This window comes from Typopeltis vanoorti, chromosome 1, assembly GCF_054136105.1.
Source record: "Typopeltis vanoorti isolate ZY-2024b chromosome 1, IOZ_Tvanoo_1.0, whole genome shotgun sequence".
Classification (NCBI taxonomy): Eukaryota; Metazoa; Arthropoda; class Arachnida; order Uropygi; family Thelyphonidae; genus Typopeltis; species Typopeltis vanoorti.
This window is the reverse complement of record NC_143549.1, coordinates 130384410-130401275: the sequence shown is the minus strand read 5'-3', so window position 1 is coordinate 130401275 and position 16866 is coordinate 130384410. Positions and strand designations below refer to the sequence as shown.

The 16866-nt window shown below is 35.1% G+C and overlaps 1 protein-coding gene across 1 annotated transcript in view; it reads left to right on the top strand.

The window, feature by feature from the left end:
• Positions 1–16866, top strand: part of Ube4B (Ubiquitination factor E4B) — a 418857-nt gene that overhangs the window by 293336 nt on the left and 108655 nt on the right. The window contains exons 16-18 of the mRNA XM_090393738.1: positions 797–1038; positions 1231–1355; positions 11971–12069. Of these exons, the coding sequence (XP_090249864.1) occupies positions 797–1038; positions 1231–1355; positions 11971–12069 (466 nt within the window). The remainder of the gene's footprint in view (positions 1–796; positions 1039–1230; positions 1356–11970; positions 12070–16866) is intronic.

The following is a 16866-nucleotide window of genomic DNA, read 5'->3' as shown; positions in this document are numbered from 1 at the left end:
TTTTCCAGTCTTCTAAGGTTTCAAAGTTCATTCCAGTATAATGAGGAGCTCTCAGGTGTTAGTCCAAAAGGAATGCCTCCAAGATCCCACTTTCCAAAAACTTTTAATTTTGTTTTGTCTGCATTACTAGTCCACTGATCTTGCTGAATTTTTCCAAAATACCAAAAAAGATATATATGGAATCATTATCCTTCAAAGTTCCCACTACATCATCTACATATGCTAATACCTTATTTTCCTTCATAGTTGAAGGAATTGTTATTCCTTGCACAGCATGTGTATTGTTGACTTCCTGTAAAAAAAAAGATTCAAGAACCAATACAAAGATCAGTGAACTAAGAGGGCAACCTTGCTTGACTTCATTTTGAATTTTGACAGGATCTGACAGGAACTCATTAACTAGGAGGTGGGTAGTTGAATTGGCATAGGCTTCTTTGATAATGGATAACAGCTTTTTACCTACATAAATTTGTTTGAGGATGTGGAACAGAAAGGAATGCTGGACATTTTCAAATGCTTGTGAAAGGTCTACTGATGGCACTGCCATTGACTGCGTTTTCATATTAACTAAGCTGATTAGATCATGTAGCAGAAACAGATTAAATTCTACTGCTCAGCCTGGAACTCTATACACCTGTGTGTTTTCAATTATCTATCTCATTCCCACTTTGAGCCTGTTATTGATAATGCAGAGTACTTATTTATAGGTGATAATACTTGTTTATAGATGATTATTTAAGCTTGCCTGCTTCTTCCAAAAGTAAATTAATGATATTTTTTTTTTATAATATACAAGGTAAGAGTTCAGCATTCACGTGGCAGGATCCAAAGTTTCCAACAGAATGCTTTTTTCTGGCACTTCACTGTCATCATTTAGCAGTTATTCCTTCCATTAGGCGGTATACCCGCCGCATTAGAGCTATTCGTGATCTTCAGAGGTTAGTTGAGGAAATTCAAGCAGCAGAACCAGTGTGGCGGCATCTACCTAATGCTGAGCGCAATCGACAACTTGTTAAGAAATGGAGATCACAAGCAAAGGTGTTTTTTTTTTTTTTTTAATTTCTTTCTTTTAATTTCAGATACACAAATTCAAAAAGATATTTAAATGTTGATATAAATTCCAAATTATGATATATACATATATAAACTGTGTTTTAAATGTATAAATTCTTTGAATTCTTACTCTACTTTTAAAAATAAATTTTTGAATAACTTTTGTTTTATATTTAGAAATTGGGAAAAGGAAAAGCATGTGCTGATGCTGGATTACTAGATCAAGTTTTTTTACGTCGCTGTTTCCAGTTTTATAACATTGTTATGGCACTTATAGTGAAAATAATCTCAGGACCTGAAGGGTAAATAATTAACTAGCATTTTCATTTAACAATAACTATTAATATACTTTAGAAGGAATCCCCCCCCCCCCCCGATTGATAGCATATTTGCTTTAACATAAATCACATACACACAAGAAGTTGCAGAACTCTGAACATGATAATGTCTATGTAGGCTAGAATTAAGAGACCTGAGGTGTTTAGTGGAGAAATTTACACACACACACACACGTATGTATGTATGTATGTATATTCATGTATTTATTTATTTTTTTTTTTGTTGTGCGTGTGTGTTTTTCCACACCCAAAAAAGTTCTTGCCACAAGTATTTTTAAAATTATTTTCAATATTTTAATTTATTTACTCTTCAAAAAATATTACTCTTCCCTGAACAGAAATTCTGTATGTGTATACCATGACTGCTTTGTCATAAAATTCAAGGAAGCTTTACACTTGCCTACTTAATGCAGTAAAAATCAAGACGTCATCTTACATTAAGAGTCTCATGCACACAGACCTTGGATATGATGCATATTATGTTTAAACATAATTTCAGTTAGTATATACAGGGTGTTCGGGATAAATTTGACATATTTATAATTAATTATATTTTTCCGTAAGTTACATGTATTAACACACACTTCTCTTCATTTAAAAGTTTGGACCCTTCTTCATTCATATACAAGATGTCAGAAAGGATGGATAGCTGGAACCCACCTGAATCATGGAAGAGAATAACTTGTATCATGATGATTCGTGCCCACCATCAAAATAAGGATATTACGACTGCTGCCCAATGCTCCCTGAATACAGTAAAAACAATCAGGCATGAACTAGAGACTTGCAATGGTGACTACGAGGATGTAGCAAGAAGAAAGATCCCTAGCAGACGATCTGATTGCGTTCGTACAGCAGAATTCCTCGCAAATCTGCAGGAACAGGTGTTGAAGAACCCTGGCATTGGAATTCGGGCTTTGTTCGTGGAGTTGCTAACTGTACTCAAGCCCTGGATAACAAGGGTAGCCAATGGTAGGCCATATGTATGGCAGCAGGATTCGACCCCTTGCCACACCTCTGGGAAAAGTCAAAAATGGTTGTCTGAAAATTTCTACGACTTCACCAGTCCAAATGTTTGGCCTCCAAACTCCCCAGACCTTAACCCAATGGATTATTTTGTATGGGGCGCAGTTGAAAAAGACACCAATCGCACTTCCAGTAATACAAAAGCCCAGTTAATGGATAAAATTAAAACAGTTTTTGCGGCCCTTCCCAGGGAGACTGTAGCATCAGCTTGTTCGAGGTTCCGAAGCAGAATTGAAGCTGTGATCGATGCTAATGGTGGTTATTTTGAGTAAATCTTGTTGATAGTATTGTAATTAACTCTGCCTGTAATGTTTTTTTGTCAATTCATTAAATTTAATAGATACAAAGAAGATTTTCTTTTTCCTTACGAAACTGTCAAATTTATCCCGAACACCCTATATATATATATTTTCATTATGTGCCCAGTTAAACCACTTTTCACTCATTGATTCTATTTTAGTTTTGATCCAGTAAATGTCTCTTGCTATTTAATTCATATCTGACAGACTCTCTGGAGGAATTGGAGAAAAAGTTGTATGAAACTAGAAGAAAAGTTTTAAACTGACAGTTTTATCTTGGAATTATGTAGTCTTCATACAACATAGACACTGATAGTTAGAGTTAAAAATCTTAGTATTTTCATTTTTGGAATTGGAATGTACTCTTAGTAACAGTGGAGGAATTGTCCTGTCAAACATATGAGAAACATCACTGGCAGTGGTTTTAAGGATATACTGAGTATTCAGGCTTGCTTTATTTGGCTGATGGCATTTTTTTTATAAATTATATATTTTGTTTAATCCTTTATCCGAGTGTAAGCAAACAAAGTTTGTTCCTGAAGTATTTTCAGGACTGGGGCAACTCGTGGCAAAGGTGGACTGACATCACCTGCTCCAGTATCCCACAATGCAAAGTACATCTCCATGTGGACATGCACAATGCTATGCATTATGGGAAGGGTCACCACCCAGACCAGTTTCAATCTTTATCTTAAACGAGCCACCAAAAGGTGTCACACCCCATTATCAAACCACTCTGAACTAGAGAAAGATGCTGGAAGTTTTTTCACTTTGTGAGACTATAAATTATATGTTTCGTATAATCCTTTATCGAAGTTTAAGCAAACAAAGTTTGTGCCTGAAGTATTTTCAGTACCGGGGAAACTCGTGGCAAAGGTGGACTGACTTCACATCACCTTCCCCAGCATCCTGCAGACATGCACAATGCTATGCATCATGGGAAGGGTCACCACCCAGACCGGTTTCGGCCTTTATTAAGGTCTCTTCAGTGGGAGCCAGACTCATACCTAGGTTGAAGCAATACAGATGTCATACTTCCATATATGAACTGCCAAAAAGGTGTCACACCCCATTATCAAACCACTCTGGAATAGAAACTAGGGAGTCCCTAGACTGGAGACTCCCTCCGGACATGCACAATGTCCGCAGGGAGATGTGCTTTGCATTGTGGGATACTGGGGCAGGTGATGTAAAGTCAGTCCATCTTTGCCACAAGTTGCCCTGGTAATGAAAATACTTCAGGCGCAAACTTTGTTTGCTTACACTTGGATAAAGGATTAAACTAAATATATAATTTATAGTCTAACCAAGTGAAAAAAAATTCTGACATGTTTTTTTTTTTCCGATATTTAACTTCAGCTGTATCAGTAACATTTGGTATTCGGCTGGCCGAAGCAGAAAAATTCCTTCTACCTGCATCATAACAAATGCAACCAATTGGGAAAAGTGCCCCCTTCCCTTATCTTGTGCAACCATTCAAATAGAAGGATTTCCAAGGCTAATAAGAAAATTCTTCTGGCATAGCTACCAACTTATTCCTTGAAAGAATTTTCAGAAGTTATAAATATTTATGAAGAAACCAAACCTACTGTATGTTACTCTAAAAAAAAAAATCTGAAATTTCCTACATCATAATTTATTGCAGATTCAATTTGATTATTAAATCAAATTAATAATTTTTATTTATATTTCTCAATTGAAAGTGTTCCATTAATATTTTTCTTATTTGAAGAAATATTTGCAATATATATTTTTTTATTTATTTTTAATCAACATTATTTTTTTATTTTATGTATATCATCATCATCAAATTCCTGACATGTACCCTCAAGGGGTGTATAGGATATGATTAGTACTGCATGAAAAATTTATGTCATTACTAACTTCCTATCTACAATTTTCATCCAAATCAATCTGTTACCTGTCAAGACTCCAACATTATCAGATCTTGCATTTCTATCTTTTAAGGCACTTTTTATCATATTAATTCATCTATATATATATATATATCTTGGTCTTCCTCTGGATCTTTTTCTTACCAACCTGGCAGAGAACACTTGTTTTGCTAATCTTTCCTCTCCCATTCTATTTAAGTGACCATACCACCTGAGATTAGCTCTGCTAACGCATTCCTGGATACTGATAATGTCAAATTCTTTCTTAATATCCTCGTTTTCAATATGATATTGCCATTGATGCCATCTGTTCATGCCTCTAATCTTTCTCAGGACTCTCTTATCTGTGGTTTCTAGTCTTTTGGTTAAGTGTTTTATTTCTAACCCAGCTCTCAGATCCATAAGTTAAAACTGGTTTGAACACTGTCTTGTATATAGCTGATTTAGCGTTTTGACTAATTTCTCTCTTATTCCATATAAAGTTTTTCAGTTGACTTCCTACCATACCAGCTTTGTTGATTCTGTTGTCTATTTCCATATTTAATTTACCGTCTTTACTAAAAATTGTGCCTAAGTAGCTGAAATGTTTTACTTGTTTTATAGGTTCTCCATTCACAATGTAGTTGATATGTTCAGTGCTTCTGCCTATTTTCATTTTCCTTGTCTTGTTATTGCTGACCTTCATACCATATCTATTGCAACAGTTATTCGATTTAGTCAAAGAATCTTGCAGATTTGTAGCAGATTTATTTAGAAGTATAACATCATTCACATAAAGCAAATCCGCACGGTTAGCCTAGTGGCTGTGCGCTTCACAACCATATGACTGGGGAAGGAGTGTCCCAGGTTCGAATCCCGTCGAAGACGTGAGGAATTTGAGGATCTTCCTCAGCCATAGCCAAGTTAGCCGGTCTTGGGCGTGGGCAGTAGGGTGTTTTCTGCCAGTTTATCTGGCGTTTTTCATCCCGCAAGCAGGTAAACCGGCCCCGTGAACATACATGGATCTACTGCCATAAATACTTAACCCCCCATGAGGGGGCTCAACTTGCCCCAATAGGGATGGGGGAGAAAAAGGGAGGAAACTCCATACGAATAAATAAATAAATCCACATAAAGCAAAGATCTGACATTAATGTCCCACTTTTGATATCGGTTTAATACCACTTTCCTTCATAATATGATCCATATAGATAATGAATAACAAAGGGGATAATGTACCGTATATGTCGGCATATAAGATGACTCTCGAACACTGCAGAAAACCACTTGAAATCATGGGTCGTCTTATACATGAGTATAAAAAGGGAAGCTTAATTTCTTGGATGAACATTTAGCTAGTTTCAATATATCGTTATATAAGAAAACAGGCAGTGTTTATAAACAAATCAGATTAATTTTTTGTTACATAAATTTATTTAAAATATTACAATAGATGTAAGTCTTTAAAAAAAACAAATAATAATTATTAGCCTCAATTTTCATGTTAATTTTCATCATCTGTTGAAAATAGTTCTTCAGATTCTTTGTTTAAATGATCATCATATGGATCCCATTTTGAATCTGGTGAATTGATTTAGTTTTCATCGTCATCAGTGTCCCACAATAGATTCATCTTCCATACCATCTATAAGATTAGAGATACCACACTTTTTAAATGATTTTATTACGGTCTCTACTTTTACTTTATTCCATGCTTTGATCAAAAATTCGAACTAGCACACTCTTACTATCTTTAGACTCCACTGTTTTATTGCTTATGTCAAAGCTCATTAGGAGTTTCATCCATATTTCCAATATTTGACAATAAAAATTTATGTTCTTGTCTCAACTGAATAATAAATTTATGGAAACTGGTAAGTTTGTGGTCAAAATCTGCTGGTAGTTTTTGAGCAGTTTTCATTTTTTTGTTGTATTACCAGATTTTGTCTGTTCATAAAATGATCACACTATCCTGAAATAGCTTGAAATTCTATACTTTAATCCAGATTCAATCTTGACCATTTTAGTGCATATGCTCTAATCATATTTCTTGTAACAAGATAACCATTCTGAACAAGATAACCAACGTGATTTTCCAGTTGTGGCCATCGGGTGATTCCCGTTCTCATTGCACATTTTTTCTTTGGCAACTTTTTAAAAATATCTTCTTTCTTGCATCATTTTCTTACCATCTTCTCAGTTATGTCAAACTTTCTTCCAGCAGCACAGTTATTAGTTTGCTTTGCCATTTCAATTATCCTTATTTTAAATCGAGCTTCATACTTTCTTTGTTTTGTTGCTGATTCCATGATTTTAAATGATAACAATTTTAATAATCCTAAAATTTAAAAAAAAAATTCTAAATTAATAATTAATTAAAATTGGGCTAATCACTTTAATTAGGGTAATTTGCATAAATACTAAATCTATGCTATGCAAAAAAAAAATAACAGATATAACAACAATAGCTAATGTTGCATTAATACAAGAAAGAAGAAATTGGGGGGGGGTCATCTTATACAACTGACATAAGCCTAAAACCTAAAAATAGCCTAAAATTTAGGCCTCGTCTTATACGCCATTCATCCTATATGCCGACATATATGGTAAATCCTTGTCTGACACCAGATTTAACATAAAACCATCTTCCTGTACTTCAATTTTAACTGCTGACTTACAACTCAAATAAAGAGTAAGTATTGGTTGATATAATGCCCCACTGACACCATACAACTGTAGCATTTTGTACAGCTTCTCTCTTGGCATCTTGTCATATGCGTTTTCCAGATCTACAAAACTTAAATACAGATCATTGTTATATTCCCATGATTTCTCAACTATTTGTCAAAAAGTGAAAATCTGATCCTGACAGTCTCTATTTGACCTGAGTACAGCTTGTTCTTCACCAAGCTTCTCTCCCACAATTCTTCTCAACCATTTCTCAAGTATACTTGCATAAATCTTACCAGGAACACTCAGAGAAATACCACTGTAATTCTCACATTCAGTTTTATTTCCCTTTTTATATATGGGTGCTATGAGAGCTTTACTCCAATTATCTATAATTCGTCCCTCTGTCCAGGCCTTCTGAATCATGCAGTGCAGCCACTGCAAGACTTTTATACCAACTCCATACCTGAGCATTTCTGGTCGAATATCATCTATTCCTGCTGCCTTTCCACATGTCAGGCTTTTGATGGCTTTTTCTACTTCAAGTATTAGATATGTATTCCTGATTGCATGCCTGGTCAGTGTTTCTTACCACGGTGCTGTCACTGATTGTTTCATTTAGCAGTTTTTCGAAGTAATTACTCCATACTTCAAAGATAACTCTTTCTCCACTTTTCATGTCACCTTTATCATCTTTAATTCCTTTTACAGCACTCTTTCCTCCATTCCTAAGCTTTTTCAACAACCTCCAGAATATCTTGCTACCTTCTTGATATTTATTTTCTATGTTTTTATCAAAGTCTTCCGATGACTTCTGTCTAGCTAGTTTTACACAATGTTTAGCTTTCTTACATTTTTTTCTGTATTCTCTAAAAGCACAAGCTGACTTATTTGCCCAGAACTTTTGATATGCTTTCTTCTTTTCCTTCACTGCCTCTTTAACTTTCTGTGTCCACCATGGAGTTCTGATTTTTCAATACGTGCAGACAACCTCCCCACATGCCTCTCTGGCTGAATCAATCAATGTTTTCTTCAGGGCTTACCACTGAATCTCCAAGGTTTGGTTCCTGTTCTCAAACTCTTTCATTTTTTTTTTCAATAATCTTTGTGTATTTTAGTCTACAGTTCACATCTGAGAGCTGCTCAACTTTTATTCACTTTAAAGCTTTCTTGCATGTTCTTCTTTTCAATATGAAATTCAGTTTTATCCTGCTGAAGACTTAATGGTGATCATTTCAAATCCTCTTTATACTCTAGTGTCCTTCACCAGTGAGAAAACATCACTATCAACAATAACATGGTCAATGAGACTTTTCTTATTCCTTGTCTTTTCTCTCCATGTGAATTTGTGTGCATTTTTATGTTGGAACATTGTGTTAGTAATAACCAGTCGATGTCCTGAGCAGAAATCCAACAGGTATTTGCCATTATTATTAGCTTTGCTCTTTTCTCCAAATTTTCCCAAAATATTTTTGTATGTCTGGTAATCATTTCCTAATCTGCTATTTAGATCCCCAAAAAGGACCAACTTTTCCTTCTTCATTGTGTCAGTTGCTTTTTCTAAAGCCTCAAAAAATTCCTCCACTTCTACCTTAGTAGAACCTTCTGTGGGGCCATAGACACAAATAAGTCTCATTCTAGAATATAACATTTTGTATTTATTGCTCAAAAAGATCTCACCAGTTTGTGTCTTTTTTGTCTCAGTGACCCCCTATTATGTTGATCTTGTACTTATCCAGTTCCTCAGCTATCTCCCATTCTTTGCCATTCAGACTTCTTATGTTACTAGTGCCGATCTTGAACTCTGGTGATGTTGAGTTGGGGTGTGTTTTAGGATTTGTTCCAGTAGCTAACTTTTTGCTGTTCGCTGGTGAAAACAATGGGCTGCCTTGTTTAACCAGGTGACACATATAAATTATTTTGATCCCATACACAAGAGGTCAAGGGACTACACATAAGCACATGAGTGCCATGTGTGAGTTGCAGATGAGCACAGAGATAGAACTTTATCAATATTTTTAGAAGAGTTTCAGGGGTTGTAAGTTAATGAATTGGAGGTACTTAGTATATTGCAGAATTTAAATGCAAATACATCTGTGGGATTGGATAGGATATCGGCTCACGTTTTAAGAGAATGTGCAGGGGAACTGGCGATGCCTTTGACTAAGCTGTTTAATTTACTTCTCATCTTGGGCAAAGTCCCAAGAGAGTGTAAGGAGGGTAAAATAATTCCTTTATATGAAGGAGGACATAAGTCTGTGGTATCAAATTATATACCAATCAGTATTTCAGGAGTGGTGGTAAAAATACTGGAAAAATCGGTCAAAAAAAGAATTCAAGAATAAGTAGCTAAGATTACGATACTCTATGTGGGGCAGCATTTCTTTGTGAAGGGTAGGTCACTCCTTATTAATTTAACTTTTCATAATAGAGTGACAACTGAGTTGGATAAAGGGAATGCCTGCAGAATGATACCGCTGGATGTTGCAAAGGCATTTTAGGATATCACATGAAACTCTGTTGCACAAACTGCAATAAATGGGGATTGATATGGATGGACAGATGCCAAAAAGTAGTATATGGAAGAGCAGAATCTGGGTGCCTAGTTGTGTGCTTGGACCTCTGCTGTTCAGTTTATTATTATGATTCAGGACCTCCATGAAGTCACAGGAATATGGGAGGCCCACTCCAGAAAACATGGTCTATCATACCACTTTTTTGAACTCATTCACTTTATGCTTCACCACTCTATCAGGCAATGCATTTCATGGTTCAACCATCCTCCATTGCAAAGAAACCACTCCTCTCCTCATCCTCTTGCTCACAACTTCCCTTCATAACTTACAAGAATTGCCCCTTGTTCTTACTCCTTCACTCTGTTCCACCAAATAAAAGAACTCTTCAGTGTCAACCCAGTAACTACCTCTCAGTTTAAATGCCTCATCTTATCACCTCTGCTTCCTCTATCTACTTTGCAGTCCTCATAACTAACCTTGTACAATCCTGATGTCATCTTCGTTATCTGCCTCTGCACTCTTTCCAAGGTTAATTTATCTCGTTCAAATCCTAAGGACCATATGTGAGCCCAGCAGTCCAGGTGTGGTCTGATCAGGGCTTTATACAGTGGAATGACAACTGTTATTTCTGCTGGTCAGTATCATTCTCAATATTGCAGCAATTCTTCGGGTTAACTTCACCACATTTGCAATAAGTTCCCTGAATTTCAGGTTTCTATGAGTCATCACCCCAAGATCCCTCTCCTCCCCTATTTCTTTCAGTATAGTTCCTCCAACAGAGTGCAGTCTGCCATCAATGGATCCCAAAACTTCAACACTCGATATTTAGCTGAATTAAACTGACACCCCAATTCATTTTCCCATCTGTATAATTTGTACAAAATCCTTTCGAAGGGCTACCACATCTGCAATACTACTAATTTTCTCAGCCGCACATCATTTGCAATCAACTGAATACCCCCCCCCTCCCCCCTTACAATTCATTGACAATGTCATTGATATAAAAGGTTAAACAATACAGGTCCCAGTACTGAGCCTTGTGGGGCTCCACTTTATGTATAATGATATATGAAATAATTTGGATGGATATATTCAGGTTTGTTTGCTGATGATGCAAAGTTAAATAGAATAATAGTTAATCAAGGTGTGTAGAAAACTTGCAGGATGATTTAAATGGCTGACAATATGGACAAAACATGATGGATGTCAATTTAATGGAAAATGTAAATTTATGCATTTTGGGATACAAAGATTGCAAGCTGTGTACTACTTTGAGGGAACTGTATTCTAGGAAATTGATAAGGCCAAGAATTTGGAGGATAGTAGTAGATAGAGAGTTGAAGTTTAGAGAGCATATTGTTAAAGTAGCCAGAATAGCATTTTTGTTCATTACCCAGTAGATACCTATTAACAGGGCACATTATGTGAAGGTGAGGATTGGACATTAGGTCAGAAGCCCCAGGCAGTTCTCCACAATCCTTAAAGGCGATTTATTGGCTTTGACCCTTAAGTGACTTCATATATAAACTAATGCAGGTATCACAAAACAAAGTGAAAATAGACTTAAAGCCAGTCCTAGGATGAGCACCCTCTTTGGTTGGTTGTAAAAATTCTTTTGTTATCTAAGAATTAGGGTTTCCCATATCACCATATTTATTGAAATTAGGTTTGTTTTTAAACATATCTGTCGATTCTGAAAAAAAAAAAAAAAAATCATGTTTACACTTGCAGTAAAGCATAATAGCTTTCTGCTATTTGATTCTCTGGGTGGTTTTCTTTCTTGCACCCATATAAAGGATTCCCTTCTTAGGACTGAAGTCAGTTTTTGCTTTGTTTTATGTTGCCTGTGTGAATGTTACATTCTTTTTCTATTGTATTCCCAATGAAGTCTCTGTAATACAGATGAAATATGGAAATCATTACATTATCATTTCGTTCATTCCAGTGTACTGGCTGCATTCCATTAAATTATAACATACAAGCTTAAACCAAGCCTAAATATGTGATAGTTTACTATATTGAAAATATTTATTTTTTGTGTCAAATATTTTTCCAACTTTTGCTATGAATATTATTAATAATTTTGATATTCAGCATGATTTTAAAGATACCATTTTTGATTTTCTTGAATGATTATTTGACAGAAATCTATTTTTCCCTCTCTCTTCTTCTTCATTCATGCAATCCATTACAGGCCAAATTTGCCACTGCCAACTACAGTGCCTACAGTATTTTCTGCCTATCCAGATTGGTACATCGAAGATATAGCTGATTTTCTTCTTTTTGCCATTCAGTAAGCCTTTTGAAATTTAATACTAATAAATGAATTTAAGAGAATTATCATGATGTTCAGCTTTTTTGTAATATCGCATTTCTTAAAGCATTGAATGCATATGTACACACACATAAATCTGCCCATGATTCTTCTTCTTTGGAATGTCTGTATGCTTTAGAAGTATAATGCAATATATTACATTTGAGTCATATGTGCTTTAATGATTTGTTCATAAAGAATGCTCTAGTACAGAAGAAATAGAAGATAAAAATATAAATAATACAGGAATAGATTTATTGGAGATGGTGGAATTGGAAGAAGCTTTAGCAAAAAAAAAATATAGCAGGAACAGATGGAATTACCTCAGAATTATTAAGTATAGTGATATCGCTTTTAAAGTAAGATTCTTGAATCTGTTAAATAGTTGTTGGATTACCTTCTATATATACCCCAGAAATGGAAAAAGGCCAAATTAATATGAGTATTTTAAGAAGGGAGATAGAAGTTTATGTGAAAATTACAAAGGTATTAGCTTATTAAATGTTCTCATGTCTGAACACATAAGAGATGTTGAAAAAAGAAGACAGCATAAATCAGGCTTGGCAACAAACAAAAATGCCTTATATTGATCATAATTGTTTCACAAGAAAGTTCAAGGAATCCTCTGAAATCCTATGGATTCCCACGCAATGTAACAAAAATGAAGGCTTAATCCTATAAGTTTAGTCTGCTTTCATTAAAAATCTAACACCTACAGACCTAGGATACAATATGCATGATGCTACGGAATGTGACAGCAGCAACTAGCATTATTCAAACACTTGTACAGTAATTAATTTAACATTTTAATTCTGGTTATTTATATATATAAGTTATGAAGTTCTGATAACATCTAATATGTTTTTAACTAATTGTTCCTAGTCTCTTTTTTGTACAACTTTTGCTAATATCCCTGATGATGTAAGTCTGATGGATATGTTGTTGCTGATCCAACAACACATCCATCTGTTGTTGGATCAACTACTGTAAGCTGCTGCAGACACTTTGGGAAAAAAATAATGCCAGAATCTCAGAAGCAGCTTCATATCCTCCTGAATTTTTAAAATCAGCAAGAGAAAGAGCGACTAAATTTTTCTACCAATAGGCTTAAGCCATACAATCAGCCATTTGTTAAGGAGGAACTAGTCTCACCCTAGTGCGATAGGACCTGATGACATCCATCTCTCTATTATACAGCGAAACCTGTGGAGTATTCAAATTTAATTACTATGGCATATGTGTAAATTTTTTAGTTACTGATGACATCCATTATGAAATGATAAAACATCTACCATTATCTTCTATGGATCTCCTTTTGTTAATATACAATAGAATACTTGCAGAGGAAGAGTTTCCAGATTCTTGGCATAAATCATTGTCATTGCTGTCCCAAAACCAGGAAAGGATCCAATGCAAGTAAATAATTTTTGGCCTATTGCTCTGACCATTAATGCCAGATTTCTGTGGTATTTAGAAAGCAATGATCTTCTCTCCAATACAATTTGGCTTTTGTAGACATGATTCATCTTTAAACCATTTCGTCCATTTAGAAACTTGTATAAGGGGTGCATTCCTGAAGCAAGAATGTCTGGTTTTAGTTTTCTTTAACATGGATAAAAGTTATGGGACAGCCTGGAGATATGGCATAATTAAAAGACCTCTATAACCTAGGTCTCGTATTTATTAAAAACTTCCTGTCCAGGCAAAGTCTCTAAGTCAGAGTGGGAAGTATGCTACTCAGCCATATCAAGAACAGGATGTTCCCCAAGGCTCTGTCTTAAGTATGACACATTTTCACTGAACAGCTTCTTCCCACTGTAGAAAATGTTCTACATGTTGATGACTTCACAATTTACCATCATGTCAAGAAACTTTATCTTTAGGGCATAATTAAGAGAGAACTGTTTCCTTCTAAGTGATAGAGCCGGTTCATTTGCTTCAACAAATTATGCACTCAAAGTCTTTGTGTTGAAGTAAATGAACCTGCTTTATCATTTAGAAGGAAACAGTTGTCTCTTAATTATGCCCTAAGATAAAGTCTCTTCCAGATCATCCTACATGGACTAGTCTCTTTTCTCTGCATTGAGAAGCTCAGTATCACATGTCAGACTGTCATACGTCCTTTTGGTATGCATGTTAAAGAGATTATGCAAGCTGTTGGCTTGAATGTTGACAACATTGCCTACACCAAACATAATAGCATCCCTCCATGGCGCAGGTTTGCACTCCATCCTGTAACTCTTCACTTTGTCAATTACAGAAGGCTCATATGCTTTATTGTTTAATGCACACAGAAGCAGCAGACTCTGATTTCTTGCCCATCTATACTGATGATTCTAGAACTGACACTTGGAAACATAGCAGCACCTGGCATTACTATCTCCAACCAAGTCCCACCTGATTGCAGTAATTATACAGCAGAGTTGCATGCTATTCAGCTTGCACTATCAAAAGTGTGTAATTTATACAAACTTATTGAGCTCTTTACAGGCAATCTCCTTTCCTATATGTAGTCCACATCTAGTGCTGTGAAATGTTACACCTGTTTAATGAAAACCCTTAATTTTGATGTTCAGTTTGACTGGATTTCCAGCCATATTAACCCTTCAATTGTTAGGTTCCAGTTTCAAGTACTTTACCCCAAGGTTGGTTTTTTTCCCCAATGATTAACTACGTATAAAAAGTATTTATTTACAATTTTTATACAAAACTGTCAATGATTTGCTAAAAAAAGAAAGAATATTTTGCTAATAAATGATTTTTATACGTGCAGCAATAACTATAATAACCTACATACAGTGACATTTCTTCAGAATTTTCGAATAGTATGGTAAATTTTGAAGCATGGTGAAACACACAACCCTACCCAGCAATTGGGGTACCACATACATGTTTCTTTGTGAACATTCTTTCCTAAAAGTGATCTTGTGCAACAAATGGCACATTTTCTTCTTGGCTCTGCTCGTTTTGCAGTAGGAGGTATATATTCTAGAAAGTGCCTTCCTTTCGATTTGATTGGGTTCCTTCCTTAAAGGAAGGAAGGCAGGATTGAGTTCCTTCCTTAGCTGGTTCAAAGTTCAAAGCATTTAAAAATGGAATGAGAGTGCTTCTTCAGCCTGTTTTCACTGTTTCCAATCATGTCAGCCATTGTATAAAAAAGACTTTCATCAACACAAATATCTTGTTATGGTGTATAAACTTCCTGGATGTTCTTTTTGAGAGTGTCTGAAAAAAAAAAAAAAAAAAAAAAAAAAAAAAAAAAATTTTTTTTTTTTAGTTTTAGTTTTGGATCGTTATAATCAGAATTCTTATTGCCAAAGTGTAAAAATTTCATTATCAAGGAATACCTACATTCAGACATCACTTCTGTGAAAAAAAAAAAAAAAAAAAATCATGTCTCAATCATGATTTTTTTTAGACCAGTACCATTTTACTTCTGATTTCTCAACTATTCCTTGAAGCAATAATAATGCTAAAAAGACCGTCATTTCACTGCTGTCTGTGTCTTTCCCAATGAAAACAACAAGAAAAACTTTTGAGGGTTGTAGCAGCAATGAATTGCATAGCTTTGTTATTCGTTTCCTCAATGTTTATTATATCTTCATCAAAATATAATTCAAACAGTTCCAATGAGCAATTACTTACATGGATATCTTAAGAAATACCAGGTTTTCCTGTAAAAGAAAAGCAAGGATGACATAAACACACAGACTTTCATCAACACAAATATCTTGTTATGGTGTATAAACTTCCTGGATCTTCTTTTTTAGTGTCCAAAAAAAAAGTTTTTTTTTTTTTTTCTTTTTCACCATCTCCTAGCTTGGGACAAACCACAACTGTCTTCATCACTATTAGAACTCTCCAATGAGACATGAAGATCGCTGTCATCACTTACATCTAAAAAGAATTCAACATATTCTTCATCTGATTCACTGTCAAAATCTCTTGCAAGTAATGTGGCAGACATCTTGCACTTCTGCAGAAACACATTTGATTACAATTTTATTTATATGTATATACTGCATTGCCTAACTTAATTTTTGTACACACATAATATTTACTAATTTTTCTTTGACTATTTATGTTCTGCTGTAACCTTTGCTAAGGTGCAGTATGATCTTTGCTGTTCTTGCATCAATAAACCAACCAAGTAATCATATCTGTCCCCATTTGTTGCACTTTGCATAATAGAATTCTGTGTGATATTCTATCAAATGCCTTTGTGCAATCCAGCAGTATCATATTATCCCTATTATAAAATGTTAATAGATTACTAAGGCATGACCTGTCCTTCACAAAGCCATGCTGCCCCTCATAGAGTATCATATTCTTATCCACCCATTCTTGAAATATCTTTTTGACCAATTTTTCCAGTACTTTTACTACCATTCCTGAAATATTGATTGGTGTATAATTTGCTACCACAGACTTAGATCCTCCTTTATGCATTCTCTATAGCTGATATCAGCTAAGCACAATATTTAAACCATATGTCAAATTGGCAACTCTCATCCATTCACCTAAGGACAAATTCTCTTCTTTATCAAATTCAGGAGTTTATAAAGTGCTCTGTTCTTGTGACCTGGCTTACTATGAACAGACAGGAAGACCTGTTGACATCTGCCCTGGTGAACATAAAAAAATACATTTGGCATTATCGTTATTGCAAGTCGGGGCTACCAGACCATGCCTTGGATACCCCTTCACACAGGATCAAATGAAAGAAAACAAAAATGCTACACAAAAGTCATAAGTCAGAGTGACTGTTTTTGGATT